The following is a 25,326-nucleotide window of genomic DNA, read 5'->3' on the forward strand; positions in this document are numbered from 1 at the left end:
AAGACCTGAGCCAAAACAAGGCCCCGGGAGTAAACAACATTCCATTAGAACTACTGACGGCCTTGGGAGAGCCAGTCCTGACAAAACTCTACCATCTAATGAGCAAGGTGTATGAGACAGGTGAAATACCCTCAGACTTCAAGAAGAATATAATAATTCCAATCCCAAAGAAAGCAGGTGTTGACAGATGTGAAAATTACCGAACTATCAGTTTAATAAGTCACAGCTGCAAAATACTAACGCAAATTATTTACAGACGAATGGAAAAACTGGTAGAAGCCGACATCGGGGAAGATCAGTTTGGATTCCATAGAAATTTTGGAACACGTGAGGCAATACTGACCTTACGACTTATCTTAGAAGAAAGATTAAGGAAAGGCAAACCTACGTTTCTAGCATTTGTAGACTTAGAGAAAGCTTTTGACAATGTTGACTGGAATACTCTCTTCTAAAGGTGGCAAGGGTAAAATACAGGGAGCGAAAGGCTATTTACAATTTGTACAGAAACCAGATGGCAGTTATAAGAGTCAAGGGACATGAAAGGGAAGCAGTGGTTGGGAAGGGAGTGAGACAAGGTTGTAGTCTCTCCCCGATGTTATTCAATCTGTATATTGAGCAAGCAGTAAAGGAAACAAAAGACAAATTCGGAGTAGGTATTAAAATCCATGGAAAGGAAATAAAAACCTTGAGGTTCGCCGATGACACTGTAATTCTGTCAGAGACAGCAAAGGACTTGGAACAGTAGTTGAACGGAATGGACAGTGTCTTGAAAGGAGGATATATGATGAACATCAACAAAAGCAAAACGAGGATAATGGAATGTAGTCACATTAAGTCAGGTGATGCTGAGGGAATTAGATTAGGAAATGAGACGCTTAAAGTAGTAAAGGAGTTTTGCTATTCGGGGAGCAAAATAACTGATGATGGTCAAAGTAGAGAAGATATAAAATGTAGACTGGCAATGGCAAGGAAAGCATTTCTGAAGAAGAGAAATTTGTTAACATCGAGTATAAATTTAAGTGTCAGGAAGTCGTTTCTGAAAGTATTTGTATGGAGTGTAGCCATGTATGGAAGTGAAACATGGACAATAAATAGTTCAGACAGGAGGAGAATAGAAGCTTTCGAAATGTGGTGCTGCAGAAGAATGCTGAAGATTAGATGGGTAGATCACATAACTAATGAGGAGGTATTGAATAGAATTGGGGAGAAGCGGAGTTTGTGGCACAAATTGACGAGAAGAAGGGACCGGTTGGTAGGACATGTTCTGAGGCATCAAGGGATCACTAATTTAGAATTGGAGGGCCGCGTGGAGGGTAAAAATCATAGAGGGAGACCAAGAGATGAATGCACTAAGCAGATTCAGAAGGGTGTAGGTTGCAGTAGGTACTGGGAGATGAAGAAACTTGCACAGGATAGGGTAGCATGGAGAGCTGCATCAAATCAGTCTCAGGACTGAAGACCACAACAACATGACAGAAATTACAACACAAATACATTATCGTTACAGAATTAATTATGCAAAAAAATTGTTAGATGCCGTTCTGTTGTGTTACAAGTGGTGAGATCCGACATGTCGAAACCTATCCTGGAATTTTACACACAGGACGAATACACCGAAAGAAATGCACCATTAGAATTTTAGCTGCTGTGGCACATTGCAAGTATTAAAAAAAAAATGCTAAAGTTACTCATTTGCCACATGAAGAATTGCTTATAACAGTGGTTTGCAAAGCCCTTCTTGCCTAACATACGAATCAGCGAATAAGCAGACACAGCCATGACAAGAGAATGTACTGCCACATAGTTCAAAGTCCAAAGTGCACACATGTGACTTTTAAACACTTAAAAGCATACCGACAATGCCTCAAATCATAAAATTTTTTTTTATAACTTGCAGTTCATATCAACAGCTAAGCTGTTGCAGATGCAGGTGTTACACAGGTGACTAGCAGACGAAAGAAAATCAGGGCAGTGTTTGATGGTACATTAAAGACGAATGCTGTCGATTGGGACTTAAAATTTGTTGACATTAAAAATTTTATAACAGTGTCTGTAGCACAGTTGTTACGTTTTTGAATGTTGTAGAGGGTCTATGGCACGATGGAAACAAACATTTTCCTTACACCAGCAACACCTGGTAAAAGAAAAATTAATGTATTCAGGCACTTCACAGTAACTACTAGTTTTATTTAGACAGAACTGGAACGGAGTGTTAGGAGGTCAGGAATAAACAAAATATTAAATGTAGTTGCGTGAGTAGGACTAAAATGTTAATGTGTTCATTAATATTAACAATAATCATGTACAAAATATCCTGTAAACTGACTCGTTCCACATCATTTTGATAAAAGAGTCATTCAAATGATCTATGGAACACAAAACTAACTAAAAGACTATTATGAAAAGGATAGTTGCTACTCCCCCCCCCATGAACCATGGACCTTGCCGTTGGTGGGGAGGCTTGCGTGCCTCAGCGATACAGATAGCCGTACCGTAGGTGCAACCACAACGGAGGGGTATCTGTTGAGAGGCCAGACAAACGTGTGGTTCCTGAAGAGGGGCAGCAGCCTTTTCAGTAGTTGCAAGGGCAACAGTCTGGATGATTGACTGATCTGGCCTTGTAACAATAACCAAAACGGCCTTGCTGTGCTGGTACTGCGAACGGCTGAAAGCAAGGGGAAACTACAGCCGTAATTTTTCCCGAGGGCATGCAGCTTTACTGTATGATTACGTGATGATGGCGTCCTCTTGGGTAAAATATTCCGGAGGTAAAATAGTCCCCCATTCGGATCTCCGGGCGGGGACTACTCAAGAGGACGTCGTTATCAGGAGAAAGAAAACTGGCGTTCTACGGATCGGAGCGTGGAATGTCAGATCCCTTAATCGGGCAGGTAGGTTAGAAAATTTAAAAAGGGAAATGGATAGGTTGAAGTTAGATATAGTGGGAATTAGTGAAGTTCGGTGGCAGGAGGAACAAGACTTCTGGTCAGGTGACTACAGGGTTATAAACACAAAATCAAATAGGGGTAATGCAGGAGTAGGTTTAATAATGAATAGGAAAATAGGAATGCGGGTAAGCTACTACAAACAGCATAGTGAACGCATTATTGTGGCCAAGATAGATACGAAGCCCACACCTACTACAGTAGTACAAGTTTATATGCCAACTAGCTCTGCAGATGACGAAGAAATTGAAGAAATGTATGATGAAATAAAAGAAATTATTCAGATTGTGAAGGGAGACGAAAATTTAATAGTCATGGGTGACTGGAATTCGAGTGTAGGAAAAGGGAGAGAAGGAAACATAGTAGGTGAATATGGATTGGGGGACAGAAATGAAAGAGGAAGCCGCCTGGTAGAATTTTGCACAGAGCACAACATAATCATAACTAACACTTGGTTTAAGAATCATGAAAGAAGGTTGTATACATGGAAGAACCCTGGAGATACTAAAAGGTATCAGATAGATTATATAATGGTAAGACAGAGATTTAGGAACCAGGTTTTAAATTGTAAGACATTTCCAGGGGCAGATGTGGACTCTGACCACAATCTATTGGTTATGACCTGTAGATTAAAACTGAAGAAACTGCAAAAAGGTGGGAATTTAAGGAGATGGGACCTGGATAAACTAAAAGAACCAGAGGTTGTACAGAGATTCAGGGAGAGCATAAGGGAGCAATTGACAGGAATGGGGGAAATAAATACAGTAGAAGAAGAATGGGTAGCTTTGAGGGATGAAGTAGTGAAGGCAGCAGAGGATCAAGTAGGTAAAAAGACGAGGGCTAGTAGAAATCCTTGGGTAACAGAAGAAATATTGAATTTAATTGATGAAAGGAGAAAATATAAAAATGCAGTAAGTGAAACAGGCAAAAAGGAATACAAACGTCTCAAAAATGATATCGACAGGAAGTGCAAAATGGCTAAGCAGGGATGGCTAGAGGACAAATGTAAGGATGTAGAGGCCTATCTCACTAGGGGTAAGATAGATACCGCCTACAGGAAAATTAAAGAGACCTTTGGAGATAAGAGAACGACTTGTATGAATATCAAGAGCTCAGATGGAAACCCAGTTCTAAGCAAAGAAGGGAAAGCAGAAAGGTGGAAGGAGTATATAGAGGGTCTATACAAGGGCGATGTACTTGAGGACAATATTATGGAAATGGAAGAGGATGTAGATGAAGATGAAATGGGAGATACGATACTGCGTGAAGAGTTTGACAGAGCACTGAAAGACCTGAGTCGAAACAAGGCCCCCGGAGTAGACAATATTCCATTGGAACTACTGACGGCCGTGGGAGAGCCAGTCCTGACAAAACTCTACCATCTGGTGAGCAAGATGTATGAAACAGGTGAAATACCCTCAGACTTCAAGAAGAATATAATAATTCCAATCCCAAAGAAAGCAGGTGTTGACAGATGTGAAAATTACCGAACTATCAGCTTAATAAGTCACAGCTGCAAAATACTAACACGAATTCTTTACAGACGAATGGAAAAACTAGTAGAAGCCAACCTCGGGGAAGATCAGTTTGGATTCCGTAGAAACACCGGAACACGTGAGGCAATACTGACCTTACGACTTATCTTAGAGGAAAGATTAAGGAAAGGCAAACCTACGTTTCTAGCATTTGTAGACTTAGAGAAAGCTTTTGACAATGTTGACTGGAATACTCTCTTTCAAATTCTAAAGGTGGCAGGGGTAAAATACAGGGAGCGAAAGGCTATTTACAATTTGTACAGAAACCAGATGGCAGTTATAAGAGTTGAGGGACATGAAAGGGAAGCAGTGGTTGGGAAGGGAGTAAGACAGGGTTGTAGCCTCTCCCCGATGTTGTTCAATCTGTATATTGAGCAAGCAGTAAAGGAAACAAAAGAAAAATTCGGAGTAGGTATTAAAATTCATGGAGAAGAAATAAAAACTTTGAGGTTCGCCGATGACATTGTAATTCTGTCAGAGACAGTTAAGGACTTGGAAGAGCAGTTGAATGGAATGGACAGTGTCTTGAAAGGAGGATATAAGATGAAGATCAACAAAAGCAAAACAAGGATAATGGAATGTAGTCTAATTAAGTCGGGTGATGCTGAGGGAATTAGATTAGGAAATGAGGCACTTAAAGTAGTAAAGGAGTTTTGCTATTTGGGGAGCAAAATAACTGATGATGGTCGAAGTAGAGAGGATATAAAATGTAGGCTGGCAATGGCAAGGAAAGCGTTTCTGAAGAAGAGAAATTTGTTAACATCCAGTATTGATTTAAGTGTCAGGAAGTCCTTTCTGAAAGTATTTGTATGGAGTGTAGCCATGTATGGAAGTGAAACATGGACGATAAATAGTTTGGACAAGAAGAGAATAGAAGCTTTCGAAATGTGGTGCTACAGAAGAATGCTGAAGATTAGATGGGTAGATCACATAACTAATGAGGAAGTATTGAATAGGATTGGGGAGAAGAGAAGTTTGTGGCACAACTTGACCAGAAGAAGGGACCGGTTGGTAGGACATGTTCTGAGGCATAAAGGGATCACCAATTTAGTATTGGAGGGCAGCGTGGAGGGTAAAAATCGTAGAGGGAGACCAAGAGATGAATACACTAAGCAGATTCAGAAGGATGTAGGTTGCAGTAGGTACTGGGAGGTGAAAAAGCTTGCACAGGATAGAGTAGCATGGAGAGCTGCATCAAACCAGTCTCAGGACTGAAGACCACAACAACAACAACAACAGTTGCTACTCACCACATAACAGAGGTGCGGAATTGCAGATAGGCACAACAAAAAGCTGTCAAACGAAGCTTTCAGCCAAATAGGCTTTATCAGAATAGATAACGTACACACACACATTCATGCAGATGCAACTCACACACACATGATGACAGTCTCTAGTTGCCAAAGCCAGACTCAACTGATAGTGCAGAGTTGACTGAACTTTAACAATACTATTTTGCTGATGAACTTGAAATGACAAAGAGCTATCAGAAGTTGACAAATGCTTTACACTGTTGATTTTTTTTTCTCGGATGCTGAATCACACTATTAGTTCCAGGTGGAATCCAAATGATATTAACAGCCTTTCCATAGTCCTCCTGAAGAGGTGCCATTGGGATGACATCAAGAGTCTTAAAAACCAATGAATTATTTTCTGCAAATGATTGGAAGATGTTTCAGATGTAACATTGAAAATTATTCTCTCCCATTTTTACTGATTTTACTACATCAGTAACAAGAATTTTAGAAGTAAACATACTTTTTTAAAAAACTTTTGGTTCTAATGTGCCTTGAGGTTCCTGAAGACAGATACGAAGCTACATAAATGGTAATCCACTAATAACTTACCACCGGCATTGTTGTTGTTAAATGTATCACAGGTTCCATCGAGTGCGCAAGTGACTATCTTTTATTTCGTTCGAAATGATAAAGTGCAGGTTGCAAGCAGTTCCTCCATGAAACCTGACTGATTGGCTTTATACACAGCATTTTAAGGGATCACAAGAAGCTTCATCAACTAAAAATTTCTGTATAGTATTCCCTATTAATGACATCTCATCTACATGTTTACTTGAGATAAACTTCATAGTTTTGTGATGTCCTTCTCCATACAGTTTCAAAAAGCCTGGAAATAGTAATGTTCATCTCACTTGCAATTTAGAGCACCCAGTCTCGTAGGTCTTCCTCAGAAATGATGCACTCTTACAGGCAGCTCTAAACTTTCTGAATAAGTTTTCTTTCACACTTTTGTGAGTTTCATTTTGGTACATATTTTATACATTGTGTAAGTATTCATCCCCTCATACAATACATATTTTATACACGGTGTAAGTATTCATCCCTTCATACAATACATGTTAACATTTTGTGAAATGAAACTGGCTTTGCACACTATTTAAGCTTTAAGCATTTTCTCCCTCCTTCATTTAACCAAAAATTTTGCAGCCATTTCTTTGTCACTGAAAGTTATTCCTGCAGTTTTTTTTTTTTTTTTTTTTTTTTTTTTTTTTTTTTTTTTTTTTTTTTTTGGGGGGGGGGGGGGGAGGGGGGGTGGAAGGTACTCTATTTCTGTTCATGATTTTAATTAGTACAACAGTCATCTTTCAAACTAAAAATCACAAAATTGTCCAAATTCTTCCCTGTTTCGTCTAATGTGTCAACACCATTCAAATGAATGTCCAAAAATTAACTAATAAATAACACATACTTAGGTCATTATGAGAAGTGGGTGCTTTTGATTGCGTACCATGTTCTTCATATTTCATCTCTGCGAAGTTGAAAACATTAATTGGATTCCACGTTACTGTGAAACTTTGGAACCTGTTCAAAGACAGATGCTATTAGCACGCATATACAAAGGTATCACAAAGAAAATTAATTTCATCTCCATTCTTAACCGCGATACTGCAAAGACAACTGCAAATTGTAATGGATATTATGTAAGTTGTAAATTTGAGCAAGTGGTGACTGTGAACAGTTGTCAGATTAAACTATCAACAGAATTTGAAATTTTCTTTACAAATTACCATCACGCTGCACTGTGTTATCTATTTACTGATGTACCATCAATCAAGGACATGTGCCTGCCATGTTGCACATAAGCTGTCTGCTACAGCTTTGGCTAGGATGTATACTTCTCCAGAAGCATGGAAAGTGGCAGATTTCAATATTAAAAAAAAAAAAAAAAAACTTGCAATGCACTTTAGCAACTAAATTTTTGACAGTGAATTTCTTTCAGTGTATTCTTCCTGTGTCCAAAAATTTCAGGGTAGGTTTCAAATATCAGATTGGACTATTAACTTTTGAATCCACTAAGTAATCTTTAATTGTGTAATACACATTACTTTTGAAGAATGTTTTAAGTGCCCTTTTAAATAGATTTTTTTTTGGTAATATTTTTCACTTCCATTTGTAATTTATTATATAGTATTATCCTCTGATATAAAATGCTGTTTTTAGTTTTTTGTGTGTTTTTCCTGGGTAACTCCAAACTGGCTCTTGTGCCATGGTTATCTATAGAAATGTAAATGCAGTATTTAGTAACATTTTCCTTTATGTTCACTGCAGACTGGTAAATGTACTCACTTGGTGCATAGACACACGCACACACACACACACACACACACACACACACACACACACACACACAGTGAGCATGACTACTACTTCCAGTTACTATTCTTAAGGCCCTTTCCTGCAGCTTAGAAACTGTGTACATGTTTTGTGCCTTTCATCCCCAGTAAAGAATGGCATAATTAAGAATTAATTGTGTTTAGCATAGTATATCACCTCAAGCATTGGCTGTTACAAACAGATGCTAACATCCTAAGCACTTAACATGCTGATGAAATTCTTTTTGCGAATATCTTTATATGTTACTTCCCAACAGATTAAAAACTGTGTGCTTTATCAAACTGGAACTTGTGACCATTGCCTTTCGATGGAAGGGCTTTGCTGACTGAGCCACCCAACCATGACTCATGACCTGTCCTTGCAGTTTTACTTCCACTAGTACCTCATTTCCTACCCTCCAAACTTCACAGAAGGGCTGCTGTTAAACTTGCAAGACTAGCACCACAGTTAAGAAATAGTACGAGATGTATGTACTGATAGTAGAAGAAGTAAATTGTTCTAAATGTGGAATCAAGAGGCACTTCTGAAGTATAATTGTCCACAGAATAATACAGTGGAAATTAAATGTTGTAATCCATATCAACATTCACTCTGCTGCAGAGTGAAAATTTCATTCATTCTTTGTATGTTGATTTCATGTCAGCTGACAATCAATGTTCATCCTTAAAAACTTTGTGTTTGCTGTACAATCTACATAGACAGGATAAACAATCGCATCAGAGAGCAGTGCAACAGACTTGGTGCAGTTTTTGTGGATTCGAATAAATTTATTAGTGATAAATGTCTAGGACAAGATGGACTGCATCTAAACAAGCTAGGGTCGGCAACATTCAGCAATATGTATAGCGATATATGTAAGATCATACTTAATACAGGAAACTAGTATGCAGAGATGGGGGTGTAAAAATTAATAACGAAGTTGAAACGAAAATACACAAACAGTGTTTCAAACTAGATGCCATTAAGGACATTCAAAAAAGTAACAATAATTTCGTAATGCACTTGAACATAAATGGATTATGTTCAAATTACACAAATGGTGGAGAAACAAAACTTAACGACTTGCAAATCATTTTGTCGGAAATACCAAATATCAAGATTGTATGCTTGAATGAACACTGGCTGACAAAGGATAGTATCAAAATCTTAAATACCCTTGATAATATTTATTTGCCAGCAGCTTTTGTAGGAGTAATTTAATTTGAGGACAATCATGCATACTAGTGGAAAGATCAATGGAATACAGAGCAAGACTCGATTTCTATTCCCGTAATGAAGAATGTATATTTGAAAGCTGTTGCATAGAGTTAAGGCAAAATATCGTAATTTTATCTGTGTACAGAATTCTGGGCACAGAAATGACGAAACGTTTTTTGTCAAAATTCCAGTGTCTGTTGCAAAAACTTATAAAAGAAACCAAGAAAAGAGTCATAATAACTGCTGATTTCAACATAGATCTAGCCAGTTAAGCCAATAACTCAACAAAATTCATTGATGTGATTCAAACAGCGGGTTTCAGTGCAAATTTTACTGATTTCACTTGAGTAAACGAAGTGTCTGCAACATGTATAGATAATATTTTAACCAATTACGCTTATAGTGAGGCAAATAAGTTTTGTGTAGATTTAGGACTTTCTGATCATTGCGCTCTGTTTAGGGAGTTTCCAAAAACAATAGAACCTTGCTCGAAAAAAACCTACACCTATTGCCAGTTCAGCAAAGACAATATAAAATTATTCTATCATAAATTAAATAAGGTGGAGTGGTCTAAGACCATAGTATTTCATGCTCTGAAAATTTTGCTACTTTCTTGGAAAAATTGCTGCACATTTTTAATGAAACTTTTCTCCTTACTGTACATCATAAAAAAGCTGGAAATAAAGTAAAGTGGATTACTGAAGCAATAAAAACCACGAGTGCAAGAAAAAGATGTCTACATAGGGAACTAAAGCATAACACAAGTCCTGATTTTGTTACCTATGTAAAAGATTACAAAAATATTTTTAAAAAAGTTGTAAAGGCAGCCAAAGAACTGGCAAATAATAAATTTATATTGGATAGTGAAAACAAATCAAAGGCATTATGGTCAGTGACCAAAGCTGAAACAGTTGCAATAGGTAGAGGCCACGATATTTCTGAAATCAAGATAGAGGGTAAAACTATTGTAAATCCAGCTCAAATTTCTGAATTGTTTAATGAATTCTTTATAAATGTAAACAAACCCAATGTCAGTGCAGCAGAGTATCCAGACACGGTAAATTTCTTCAGCAGTGAGCAACTTGACGGTGAATTTTTCGGTACATTTACAGAAACTACTGTAAAAGATATAGAAAATGTGATACTGTCAGTAAAAATAAAACATCAGCAGGATGGGATGGAATACCAACAGAAGTGTTAAAAACAGTCCTTAAAATAATTGCGCAGCCACTAACTACAATAGTTAACCAGTCCCTTCAAGAAGGTTATTTTCCAGGCACACTGAAGTACGCAGTAGTTAAGCCACTATTCAAAAAAGGTACAAAAGAACACATGGGAAACTATCGTCCAGTCTCTTTTCTTCCATCACTGTCAAAAATATTTGAGAAGGTAGTCACCATACAAATTCAAAATTTCATACAGAAATTTAAAATAATCTCAAAAGATCCGTATGGATTTCAAAAAGGCAAAACCACAGTATCTGCTATAAATAATTTTGTTGATGAAAACAACTCACTGCATGCCACAGGTATTTTGTGTGACCTATCAAAGGCCTTTGATAGTGTGGATCACTCCTTGCTACACTGTAAACTGGAGAAGTGTGGAATTAGGGGCACGGTATTAGAATGGTTTAAATCCTATCCAACCAACTGAAGACAAAGAGTGGTTATAACATCAGAGAGAGGAACTTTTACTTCAAAATGGAAAACCATTTCACATGGAGTGCCCCAAGGTTCTGTCTTAGGTCCCATTCTACTTTTATTTTACATAAATGATCTGCCACTTAATATTGAGTTTCACTCAGTTTTATTTGTGGATGACACATCTTTAATCATTGAAAGTGACATTACAGATCAAATTCCACAAACTGTATGAAATAATTTAGGAAACTTAGATAACTGGTTTGATTTAAATGGGTTAAAATTAAACATGTAAAAGACTCAGTTAATGCAATTTAAAACAAAACAAGCAAAATTAAATGATATTGAGCTCAGTCACAGAAACTAGGATTTGCAGGAAGCTAGCTGTGTGAAATTCATAGGAATGCAACTAGATAAAAATCTATCATGGGGGTGACACATACAGTGCCTAGCAAATAAATTCAATAGCCTAGCATATGCAATGAGAATATTGTACAATGCTACCAGTATGGGCATAAGAAAAGTAGTATATCACAGCTACTTTGAGTCAGTAATAAGGTACGGTATAGAATTGTTTTTTGGGGTTACTCAAACCATATGTGTCGAATACTAAAACTTCAGAAAACCATCATTAGAAATATGCACAATGTAGGGTGAAGAAAATCATGTTGCCCACTCCTAAAACATCTGACAATAGTAAGTGTTCCCTCGCTATACGTATATGAGCTGATTATCTTTGTACAAAGTAACTCTGATTTATTTGTAGCAAATCATTTTCAACATGATTACAACACCAGAGATCAAAATAATTTTATGCTGCCCACTCACCGTTTAAAACTTTGTGCTCAAACTCTACATTATATGGGTATGAAAATTTGTAACAAAGTGAAAGGAAGAAAATTGCTCAGAATAAATTTAGAAACATTGAAAAAAATCCTTAAAAGAGAAACTAGTGCAGAAATGTTACTATTCAGTAGAAGAATTCATAAGTGACTACCTGAAAATTTGAGCAGGAGAGAGCAAGTACTTAGGACTGTTGATCTTAAAAGATTGTTACATTTGAAGAGAAATTGTTAGTTGCTTAATTAAGTAATTATTCAGTACTGTATATTATATTACTGGTATTATAAGGAAAATTGTAAACAAGTTTTTGTGTTTTGACGAGTCTCCTCTACTTTTAAGTCAATGGCTTGAAATGGTATGTTATGAGACAATAAACTTCTATTCTATTCTATTCTACTCAGATTTATCATGTATGCTTAAAGTGATAAGAGTTGCTTCCCCTCTTTATACTGGAGTACACGCTGTTTATTCTCTTTATGTTCAGTGTTAATTTATTACCTACTGCCCAGTTGAGGCATCCTGGAGGGTTTCATTTGCTTTCTCTGACAGGAGTTCCGATTTTTAGCAGTGACTGTGATGTTACTGTCATTGACAAAGAGATTTTTTTTTGTACGTGTCTTAGACTAACTCAAGAGTAATATTTATACAGAACAGAATTGGGCAAATTAATCTTGTCTTCATGGTATCTACCGGAGTGATACACAGTGGCTGAAGAATATCTGTAGATTCTTCACTTACTTGTAATACTAGTTCTTTGAACTTTGTAAGTTTAAAGATGCATGACATTAGCAACATCTCATCCCCTGCACTGTTGTATGGGTAGTATTGTTGAGGTTAGTACCACTAACGGTGGTTACAAATAAATTAAAGTCATAGATAAACAAATATGTGTACTGTAAAGTAATTTCAGTTATTGTAAAATACTAAAATTGGTTTTACTTGACCACTTCTATGTCGTACAAGACTTTTTAGGTAGATTACACAGTTCCTTGCTTTCTCTCTCTCTCTTTCTGTGTGTGTGTGTGTGTGTGTGTGTGTGTGTAGGGTTAACTCATAGCCATATACTCACTGAAGTATTTCTGTGTGTGTTTAGCTCTTAGCCATATACTCATTGAAGTACTGTAGAAAAAACGAATGTGAAGCAATCTTCATGTTGTTTCAGATTCAGTTCTACAGAATCAGCTGAACCATCATGGGAAAAGGAAAGAGTAAGTACAATGGCCTAGTAATTGCTCATAGTGGTTACAGTCCTTTAAGTTGTTTTTACTATTGAAAGACAAAATAACAGGGACATGTTGAAACATAATGATGCCAATGTAAAATTCTTACTATTATAAACACAACTAAGTGTGATAATCAATTCATTTCTTGCTTGTGTCCTACATAACTGTGGTCCAGGTATATATTTCCTGATGAATAATAAAGTCTGAAAGAACGACGAATAAAGTTTCATGTCCTTTCAGTGATACCTTTAGATACATTGCACAAATTTGTATTGAAGAGGGATGGAGAAAGATATTATTTCTCGTCTTTTCAAAGAGATCAACATACCGTTCACTTCAAGTAATTTAGTAAACCACAGGAAACTTAATTCTGTGCAGTCAGGCAGAGATTGAAACTTACTCATTGTGGATGTGAGTCCTATAACTATTTGTTGGATCAGAGGCTGAAAGTAGTGCTTCAGTTGTAAGGTTCTTTTCTGTTACGGGCTCTTATATGCCCATCATCAGGTGTTGTACTGAAAGTGAACAGGAGACGAGAGCTAATAAGTTTTTACATGCAGTAGTACACACAAAAAATCAGGAAAGAAGTTCCCTATAACATTTTAGAAACCAGCACTCAAGTAAGGTGTGGTAAAACCTAAGTCAATGCAAAGTGACACCAGTCAATACTACTGATGACTGCCTGGGTAAAGAAATACGCAAGAAACACCAGAACACTGACACTTCGTGCTGGGACCCCGAGTGCTGCGATGTACATGTGCAGGATACGGTGTAACACCAGCGAATGCAGAGAATGAACTAGCTTACACAAAGGGGGAAGCAAGCTGGTAAACCAGAGCAGCAAAAGTACTGCCATACGTTGATGGGAAGAAGAATGCGGGGTCACTAGTCCGGCCGTTCACAATTTGAATTAGTGATTTACAATCAAAATGGAAAAAAATACAGAGTGTACTTTAAATGTTTTTCATGTAACTTTCTATGTAATGATCTTTTGCATTTTGATTGTAAATCACTTCTGTGACAAAATCTAATTGATCCTCCACTCAAACAGCTAGTGCCTTAGTGGTGATGATGTAGATAACTGAAGGCAGAAAAATTTCCCTGTAGTTGTTAAAATCTGACCTTATCTACTGATCAGCTCAAACCATTATATTTTCGTCCTGATGATAGAGTACATGATGATAAAATAAAAACATGTTGCAAGAAAAGTTACAATTATTAAATTTCATACAAAACAGTTGCATAAATTAGTGTTGTGGAAGTAACCGTAGTACTGAACAGCATGAAAGACTCGAAGGCTAGATTATGTACTTTGAGACTTTTGAAGCAACTCCATCATTGCTTGGTATCCATTTGATGGTACAAAATCCAACTACTGTCCAGTTTGTTTTTTGTTACATAAAATTGTGGGTTGCTACCCAAAATATCTGAAAATCTCATTGTAAAATTAGAAAACTTACTCACATCTTAATGTTCTCCATCACCTTCAGAGTAGTCACCTCGGGAATATATGCAATGATTCCAGGGTTTTTTCTATTTTTGGAAGCACTCCTGGAAGGCAGCAAGGTCAAGAGTATTCAGGACCCATTGTGAATCCATTTGGATCTTTTCTTTTGAGTCAAAACATCTCCCTTCTCTCATGAGTAGGGAGAGTGCGAGACCATTGCCATGTTGTTTTTGGCCAGGAATTCCGTCACATTGAGCACGGTGTGAATGGGTGCGTTTTCATTGTGTACCAACCAGTCTTTCTTTTTCCATAACTCTGGCCGTTTGCACTGAACATTTTCCCTCAGTTGCCTCAAAATCTCACAGTAAAACTGCCTGTTGACAGTCTGACCAGCTGGAACAGACTCCGTACGCACTACTCCCCAAAAGTTGAAAGAAAAATGACCGGCATTGTCTTCATGTTGCTGTGAACTTGTTGAACTTTTTTCGGCCCTGGGAGAAGATGGCATTTTCCATTGCAATGGTTGCTGCTCTGTTTCAGAGTCGTAACTGTAGACCTAAGATTCATCACCTGTTATGACTCTGGATAAGAATTTTGGATACTCTTGAACTCTTTTGTTGCAGCTCAGTGCAAGACTGAATCCTGAGATTTCATTGGTCAGTGCTGAGAAGGCAAGAGTCATACTTCGCTGCCATTTGTTTCATGTTGAGTTCAGCTAGAATTCATTGACATGTACTGTATGACAGCCTGGGTCTGTTACAAACCTTGTGAATTGTCTACCTTCATTCTTCGTGAATTATGTCACGCACTTTCATGATCATTTCCGTTGTTGTGCATGTTGAAGGTTGACCAGAATGTTTATCATCTTCCACTGATTCTTGGCCTTCCTTGAAATGCTTGAACCACTTAAATGTTCTTGCTTGACTCAGGTGCACTCTCATCAAATGTGTCTGTCAGCATGTGGTGGGTTTCAGCTGCAGTTTTCTTCAATTTGAAGCAGAATTTGATGCAAATCCATTGTTCCTTCACAATATACATTTCACAATTCGCAGAATCACTGAAACACATACTCACATGCACCACTACAACTCTCAACTGCGTGCACCAAAGATGACACAACTGTGTGCTGTAGTAGTTAAGACATGTTCCTCGAGACATCTAGCGGCGGAATGTGACACTGTTACTAATTTGACCAGTACAATTAAATTCTCAGATATTTTGGGTATCAGCTCATATATTTGAAAGATACCTGACCCAACATGCCCGTACCACTTCCAGCTCCCTACCAGCCAGTATGCTGTTGTTCAGCTAATTCTATATTGACAGCTGTGAACCTACTGGATGACCTAAGAAAAATCCACACCCAATACATAGCCTTCCTAGATTTGGTGAAGGTCTTTGACCATGTTATTTCCTAAATGGTTTAGTGCAGTTCTGCCATGATAATGATGCACTGCAGTGTCAAAATGCAATCAGTGGATGTGAAAACCTGAGTGTTCTGTCAATTTGGCCTAACTGTGACAGCTTTATAGTAACAGGGTGCACCAAGATTTGGTACTGTAACCATTATTTTGATTAAAAAAAACCATTACATATTGTCTGAAGCTGACCATACAGTGCACCTTGCTGTGCACTGAGGATGTCATGATTTCTGCTTTCACAAGACAGGATTTGCAGTGCTTTAAATCATTCCTGCAATTGAGTTGGATCACAGAAGCTGATTGCAGTACTGAGAAACTTCTTCCATGTAGAATGCTTGAAAACAAAGGTGGAAATTTTCCAATAAAATGGACCCCATCTGTAATAACAGCATCAGTTGTCATGACAGAGCTAGAATCAAAGCACTCTGGCTTTGGTTGGGGGGGGGGGGGGGGGGGGGAGGAGGAGAGAGATCATTGTGGTTCTGAGTGACAGACTAATAGCAATATATGTGAAAGTTAAGGTACATTAGAACATTAGATAGTTGCTCACCATGTAGGGCTGTAGGATAGTGAGTGATGGCCAGTAAATGTTGCCATCCAAAGACACTTATAGAAATGCATACATGACTTTGGATCATGGACATTTCCGTGCGGGATCATATGACCAACTAAATTATTCGTCCGGGTTTTCATGTGTATTCCATTATGGACAAATCAGAAAAACAGGCTTTGCTGCTATTCAGATGACCTGAAAGGAGCATTATTTATTTCCAACATAGGCTAACTTTGTCCAGTGTGGAAACTAGTTGAGGGCAACCACATGGACAACATCAGCAAAAATAGCAGCATATCATCAAAAAAGAGTTTTAGATTGTTGGTGTATATTCAGAGAACATGGTAAATTGACAAAAGTGATGTTCTGGGATCTGAGGAAGTGGACATTGCTGATGTGGGAAAATGCTTGGACAAAAATGATGCAGGGATTTGCATGTTGTGTACATATTTACTGTAAAAGTATTAATGATTTATTTAAAAAACAGCCTTTTTACACCAAATTATCAAAGTAACGTGAAACTTCCTGGCAGATTAAAACTGTGTGCCGAACTGAGACTCAGACTGGGGACCTTTGCCTGTAGTGGCAAGTGCTTTAGTCTTGCAAGTTTTGCAGGAGAGCTTCTATGAAGTTTGGAGGATAGGAGATGAAATGTGGCAGAAGTAAAGCTGTGAGGACAGGTCGTGTGTCATGCCTGGGTAAGTCAGTCGGTAGAGCACAGGCAAAGAGTTCAAGTGTTGGACCGGCATACAGTTTTAATCTGATGTAAGTTTCTAATCAATGCTCTATTTTAAAATCAATTGTAACAACACAGTTTAAATTGTCTTTTCAAAAAGTTATGGTTTTACCTAGTGAGCACATTCTCTCACTATATATGGAGGAAAAAGACAGCTTGGTATAGTAAACAGTTCTGGATTCAGGATAAGCAGATATCTCATATTGGATTGTGTAGATATCACTATTAGTGATTTTAGTTTTGTTGTGTGTCTGGCTTTTGAGAGCCTTTTATTATGACAAAAGTCACAGAAAAATTGTATGTAATTAAAATTCATTTCTTATTTTAGACTTTGGTAGATGCATTGGTCACTTCATCAGTTAATTTTTATTTTTGAATATCTTGAACATTGTTTGAACAGTGTTTGATTTATAGCATTAATTAAAGAAAGAGGTACAACTTTTACAAAGAAAATTTGTTCACATACTTTTAAAGAATCACCTGTTTTTTTAGTAAAATTGTTCTTTTTAAAATGCACTCCATGGCATCCCACACATTCTCTATAGGTGAGAGATCAGGTGATGTGGCTGGCCATGGCAGAGTATCCACAGTTGCAAGGCATGCTTGGGAGGTGGCAGTGGTGTGAGGATTAGTGTAGTCCTGTTGAAATAGGCGATGGGCATGGGCGTTCACAAATGGCAGAGTCACCAGTTGCAGGATCTCCTCTGTGTACTGTTCAGCGGTCATGGAGCCCTTGAGGAACACATGAGCACCATAGGATATTGCTCCCCACACCTTCACATCAGATTGGCAGGATGCATGATGGGAGACCACAAACCGCTTTTTGCTCTCTACTAGGCCTCCAGACATGGGCCCAATGGTCGTTGCCTCTGAGGCAGAAGCAGGACTCATCACTAAAAATAACCCACTGCCAGTCATATCTGATGTTGCCAAATATCATGCATGTAGGGTATGATACTGAGTGTGCCAGGTGTCATGACAGTCAGGGCAGCCTACTTGAATGATCCCTGCCACCAGCAATGGGCAATGTTGGTTTCTGTGTAACCAGTGTGGTGCACATTACGAGGATAGGACCACCGACTCTCCCGCAGTCCCACATTGTGGCTCCTTTTGAACTTGACTAGCTGGGAACTTAATGTTTGCAGTGAATTGATTGGGTCCTCTTGGGTGCCGCTATTTTTATGATGATCAGTGTATTCTTCCCTCTCAACCTGTCCATACCACTGAATTCCATCCCTGCATCACAATTATATTTTGCACTCCTTTATCTTACTGAATGCCAAAGACCTTTCCACAATTGTAACGGGGATTTCAGTCAGATCTCTGAAGTTAAGCACTGGCTTGGCTAGCACTTGGAAGGGTGACCATTCATATCTGCCAAGCGTAGTTGTTGAATCTGCCGAGTGCTGTTGGTAGTTGGTGTGCACTCAGCTGTAGTAATGCTAATTGAGGAGCTACTTAAGAAGTAGTGGTTCCAGTCACGAGAGCTGACAACTGCTGGTAGAGCAGTGTGCTGACCACGTGCTCTTCCATATCTGCGTCCAGTGACGCCTACTGGCTGAAGATCGCACAATGGTCAGTCGGTACAATCGGGCCTTCTGAGGCATGATGGGACAGAGTTTATCATACTGAATGATTTCTTTTATCTCATCATACATTTTTCAATCTCTTTCATCTGTGGAGCTTGTTCTACCATGATGGGATTTGGCTTGATGCCTATCTTGGGTATGATAATCTATTTCCAATGCTGTTCATTATACACTCCTGGAAATTGAAATAAGAACACCATGAATTCATTGTCCCAGGAAGGGGAAACTTTATTGACACATTCCTGGGGTCAGATACATCACATGATCACACTGACAGAACCACAGGCACATAGACACAGGCAACAGAGCATGCACAATGTCGGCACTAGTACAGTGTATATCCACCTTTCGAACAATGCAGGCTGCTATTCTCCCATGGAGACGATCGTAGAGATGCTGGATGTAGCCCTGTGGAATGGCTTGCCATGCCATTTCCACCTGGCGCCTCAGTTGGACCAGCGTTCGTGCTGGACGTGCAGACCGCGTGAGACGACGCTTCATCCAGTCCCAAACATGCTCAATGGGGGACAGATCCGGAGATCTTGCTGGCCAGGGTAGTTGACTTACACCTTCTAGAGCACATTGGGTGGCACGGGATACATGCGGACGTGCGTTGTCCTGTTGGAACAGCAAGTTCCCTTGCCGGTCTAGGAATGGTAGAACGATGGGTTCGATGACGGTTTGGATGTACCGTGCACTATTCAGTGTCCCCTCGACGATCACCAGTGGTGTACGGCCAGTGTAGGAGATCGCTCCCCACACCATGATGCCGGGTGTTGGCCCTGTGTGCCTCGGTCGTATGCAGTCCTGATTGTGGCGCTCACCTGCATGGCGCCAAACACGCATACGACCATCATTGGCACCAAGGCAGAAGCGACTCTCATCGCTGAAGACGACACGTCTCCATTCGTCCCTCCATTCACGCCTGTCGCGACACCACTGGAGGCGGGCTGCACGATGTTGGGGCGTGAGCGGAAGACGGCCTAACGGTGTGCGGGACCGTAGCCCAGCTTCATGGAGACGGTTGCGAATGGTCCTCGCCGATACCCCAGGAGCAACAGTGTCCCTAATTTGCTGGGAAGTGGCGGTGCGGTCCCCTACGGCACTGCGTAGGATCCTACGGTCTTGGCGTGCATCCGTGCGTCGCTGCGGTCCAGTCCCAGGTCGACGGGCACGTGCACCTTCCGCCGACCACTGGCGACAACATCGATGTACTGTGGAGACCTCACGCCCCACGTGTTGAGCAATTCGGCGGTACGTCCACCTGGCCTCCCGCATGCCCACTATACGCCCTCGCTCAAAGTCCGTCAACTGCACATACGGTTCACGTCCACGCTGTCACGGCATGCTACCAGTGTTAAAGACTGCGATGGAGCTCCGTATGCCACGGCAAACTGGCTGACACTGACGGCGGCGGTGCACAAATGCTGCGCAGCTAGCGCCATTCGACGGCCAACACCGCGGTTCCTGGTGTGTCCGCTGTGCCGTGCGTGTGATCATTGCTTGTACAGCCCTCTCGCAGTGTCCGGAGCAAGTATGGTGGGTCTGACACACCGGTGTCAATGTGTTCTTTTTTCCATTTCCAGGAGTGTAATTCACATGGGGTTTCTATTTTCTTATTCATTATTTAATCTACTCCTGCATTATCATTATTTTATTTTGTGTTGGTACCTGACCAGACATCCTGTTCTTCCTGCCACTGCACTTCGCTAATTTTTCATAAATGAAACTACAATCCATGCATCCCTTTTTTCAAGAACTGTAACGTATTTATACAATTATTTCAAGATATCTGGATCACGTATCCTTAATTTTCTACCTTTCTGTACACTCCTACCCATAGAGCACATGATTTGTTTTTCTGATGATAACTTCCTCCTGAGTAGCCCACTTCTGCAGAACAGAATAGGGGAATATTTTATCTCTGGAATATTTTTCTGAGGAAGATGTCATCACCATTAAACTTACAGTAGAGTTACATGTACTCTGGAAATATAACATCTGTAGCTTCTCCTTGCTTTCAGCTGTGCCTCCTTTCCAACATAACATTGTTGGGTAATGTAACAATGCCAGATCAGTCAAAAAGCCTCCTGCCCCTCTTCAGTCACCACATCTGAGGCTGGCCTCTTGGCAGCTACCTCTCTGTTGTCTTTGCACCTACAGTAGCTGAGATGTATCATTGAAGCACATAACACAACCCCACTCTACTTCCCATCTGCAGCAAGAGCCATGGTTGATTGGCGGTGGGGGTGGGGGATGTATACCACTGCATACACCTGTACATGTGCATTCTCTGTGACTCTGCAGTTTATGACCGACCTTACACAATCACTAGATGTGTGAAGAATGTCTGATAATGTGCATTCTCTGTGACTTTGCAGTTTATGACTGACCTTACATAATCACTAGATGTGTGAGGAATGTCTGATAATGGATTCAGAACTTTTGTGCTGTGTTCATTTTGGGAGGAAGAATACTCCCCAATTATAATTTCAAGTTCATTATGCAGGGTCTGTCATATTTTTGAATTGCGTAGTACAGCTGAGCGATTGACTTCAGAGAATGGAGGGTGCCTTGATTTGTCCATTAAAGGCTGAAGTTTAGTTGCTGCAATGTCATAGAATGTGAAGCACCATACAGTCTGTGACGAAACAAGCTGGGATATTTTTTCTTCCTCTCTTGTTTTGCCATCTGCCTCCTTAAATTTGTTTTTTCGCTTTTAACTAATTACCATTAACATACATGAATATAATCTGCATTTTCATAAAAGAGAAAGGTTGGCCCTCAGTTTTAAAGAATATAACACCAGATCTAATTTTGTGCTTAGTTTTATGTATGTAATTGATTTTTTAATTATTTTGACTATTCTTAGTTAATACTTACATTATAGGGTGGAATCAGTAATTGTTTCGTAACTTAAATTCTGTTGTTGACATATAAACACATATAAATTCTATACTAATTATAAACATTTGGAAAACAAAATACTTGTAATCTTAAAGTATGTATGTAGCTCTATTTAAAAACATATTAGCAAAGCCAGCCCTTAATTAATTCGAAAGTAATTAACAATTTTGTCAAAAGTATTGTTTGCGTAACAGTGTATGTTAATTTCACAATTTAAACAAATAATTCTGCCTGACTCTTGCAGTAGAAGAAACTGTCAAAAAAACACAATTTTTCGATTTATTCAGTTAATTTAATGAGTTAAGTTTTAATTGTAATTTCTGTAAATGTAACTTTGAACAATGTGTAATTTCAGTACCTATTATTGTGAGTATATAGAAGGCCCGATGTTTGGTCACAAAATGGTCAGCCCATGGCTGAGTTTCAGATGAGAGACTTGTGTTTATTAGAACGACAACAATGCTTCAGCTTAACCGTGGAATAAGTGTTAAACAATTAGGCTGTTTGTAAAAACAATGACAGTGTCTGCTCCTTACTACCTGATTATTCTTCAGGAACTGTGAACTTTGTGGTTAGGTTTTACTGCTCATAGAAGTTCAACAGTAAACTATTGTAACAGTATGTGGAGGTATGCCTGCAAACTATTAATGAGGCTTATGAAAAGTTAAACAATTGTGCACTGGCCATATTAAATGTGTATATGGGGGTTGTGAAAAGTGAAATTAAACTATGGTGAAACGCAAATGTGTACCTGTTGGCTACATTATTTACTATAGTCAGTGTCCAAATTACAAACCCCATTTTTCAGCCAGTGTAGCAACACAGTACGTTGACACCGAGGACAACAAATGAAGAAAATAAAGCAGGCGGAACCACTACATCTCCCTCTCTGGTGATTTTTCATAAACAGTGAGTTTGTGACGTGGACACAGTTTGACATTGCAGCCGTTTAATATTCTCACTCACCAAACTATTGTGGACTGCAACCTATTGTGGACGGGTTGAAAATTTCAACATAGCTGGCTATGTAATGAATAAGAAGCCACCTGGCTCTGTCAACAAAGCACTTACTCCCAAATACATAGAGTGTGCTCACTTGCTGCAAGTCTTTCACTATGATTCTTCAAGTCTCCTGCTTCCCAGCACTCGTGGCATCCCAGCTGGACAATGTATAGTTTCAGCAAGATGGTGCACCTATGTGCACAGTTCATAATACAGTGACTGCCTTACAAAATTAGTTTCCGGTCCTCATTACCTCCAGATCTGACAATCTCCACTGGCGTCCTCCCTTCCCTGCTCTAAGCTTATTTAAATTCTATTTATGGGGGCCTGTCAAGTCCTGAGTATATGTTAACTAGCCAGACTGCATAGAACATCTGAAAATGACAGCTGAGCAGGAAATCATTCATATTCCACACCAAATGCCAATTGATGATATTCTGAATTTTCAGGATTGGCTAGAATCACGCATAAATGTAGATAGCCAACATCTGAGCAATGTGATCTTCAAAACATAATTGAAACAATGAAATCCCCAATATAAACTATGTATTATCATAAATAAAAATATTTTTTAAGCAAAACAGACTAAATGAATATTATTTGAAAGCCTTGTGATTCCAAGATAGCCCCTGTATGATCAAACTTGGATAATCTGATTGTTCTGGAACAAACTGCAAGAACAAACTGCAAATCAAATTTTTGGTCCCAAAGCAGTGTTCTGCTTTCTTTTTAAAGTGATCTAAAGCGGCACTTCAGCAGTTAAAGACATTGTCTATGGTTGACTTTCATTTTTTATGTTTTTTTATCTTTTGTGTGTCTATTTGCCACTCATAAATCATATCCATGTGATTGGTTGGCTTTCTTCTATTGCTTTTTGTTTCCCTCCTGGAATTCCCATTATCACAATGATTTGAGGAGGAAAACTGTATGGCCATTGTCTTGTGTTTTAGTAACATTAGAAATCCAAAGTGAGGATAATCATTTGATACACTAGTTTTTAATCATTTGATACACTAGTTTTGGTTTTATTCATGGTGAAAGAGTATAGTAAATGTTGAACTTTGTAATTGTTTTTGTGATAATATGACTTCTATGCTTGGAATCTTGTATGATATCTTACAGAGAAGAAAACTCCTCAGACTCAGGAAGCGGCTAGTTCAGGAACTCCTCCACAACGATCTCAAGCTGAAGAGGCAGGTAAGAGCTTGCCATTTTCAATAAAAGGTAACTTGTATATTTTTGCATTGGTTGTTGTTTCCTGTATAAAGTTGTTGGGAATGTAGTGCTGAGACACTTGCAGATGTTATAATACAAATAATGTAAAGAGAAACCTCTAAAGAGTAGCAAGCAACTAGATGAAAGTTCAATAGTGCTAGAGTCTGGTAATCTTCTAACAACAGTTATTGGCTTTTAACTTTTGTTTGATTATCAGATGCTGTAATTAATTTTTTTTGGGGGGGAGGGGGAGGGGGGGTAACAGGGGTTGGGGGGGCAGGGGTTGGGAGAAAGGGAGTTCGGGGGGAAAAGGGGGTTGGCTGTGAAGCTCACCACAGCTATAACATGCTATAATTTCCATATGATTCCTTGGTGGTGGTAAGTGGTGGAACATTATGAAGTTCATTCTTTGTTGTATGAATTAGAGTTTCTGTAAACTAGATTTCCCGAATTAGATAGTGACGTGTGCCTTGATTCCTCTGTAATGGCAAGCTTGGGACATGCTTTACCAACCACCCAGCTACTTCGTGGTTAGTTGGTGAAACATTATGTACCATGGAGAAAAGTGATCTCAGTCTCGGCACATGTACATTTGAGCACTTGCAACATATCTGTTGTATTAGGTTTGTACGAACTTAGTGGAGTTTTGTCTGGACTAATGTTTATTTCTCTTCATTCATTGATTTATCTGCTCAGTGTGTTGTGTAAAACCCATCATGAGGGACAGCTTACAGGTTTGTGGAACAAGCCATGCATACAAGGATGTGTAACAAGTTCTGGATTAAACATAAGATTGTTTCAACTGTAAATTGTCAGTGATGTAGTTGGTACATCGAGAAAGATATATCACTATATGTCATTAGTTGACTGGATGTCATTAGTGTATACACACACACACACACACACACACACACACACACACACACACACACACTCACACGTCCAGGTTCTTGATTGTAAAATAAGAACCTGACAAGATTATGAAAAGCAAAGTTGCTACTTGCTATATAGTGGAGATGTTGACTCAGAGATAGGCACAACAAAAAGACTGTCACAATATAAGCTTTTGGCTAATGACACACACACACACACACACACACACACACACACACGACTGCAGCCTCTGACAGCTGAAGCCACACTGTGAGCAACAGCAGCAGTGCATGATGGGAGTTGCAGCTGGGTGGGGGCAAGGAGGAGGCTGGGGGTGGGAGGGGGAGGGATAGCAGGGTAGTGGTGGGGGACATTGAGGTGCTGCTGGGGAGCACGCAAGGATGAGATGGAGAGAGAGAGTAGGGCAGCTAGGTGCAGTGGGCATGTTAGACAGAGACCTAGGGAGAGGTAGGGGTGGGGAGGGGTAACAGAAAAAGAGAGAAGTAAAAAAGGCTGGGTGTGTTGGTGGAGTGAGGGCTGTGTAGTGCTGGAATGGGAACAGGGAAGG

The 25,326-nt window shown here is 39.3% G+C and overlaps 1 protein-coding gene across 1 annotated transcript in view; it reads left to right on the forward strand.

The window, feature by feature from the left end:
* LOC126418826 (protein argonaute-2-like) overlaps positions 1 to 25,326 on the forward strand; it is a 341,336-nt gene that overhangs the window by 21,890 nt on the left and 294,120 nt on the right. The window contains exons 2-3 of the mRNA XM_050085806.1: positions 12,955 to 13,000; positions 23,793 to 23,867. Coding sequence (XP_049941763.1) covers positions 12,985 to 13,000; positions 23,793 to 23,867 — 91 coding nt within the window. The 5' untranslated portion in view covers positions 12,955 to 12,984. The remainder of the gene's footprint in view (positions 1 to 12,954; positions 13,001 to 23,792; positions 23,868 to 25,326) is intronic.

The sequence above is a fragment of the Schistocerca serialis genome, chromosome 9, assembly GCF_023864345.2.
Source record: "Schistocerca serialis cubense isolate TAMUIC-IGC-003099 chromosome 9, iqSchSeri2.2, whole genome shotgun sequence".
NCBI classification, from domain to species: domain Eukaryota; kingdom Metazoa; phylum Arthropoda; class Insecta; order Orthoptera; family Acrididae; genus Schistocerca; species Schistocerca serialis.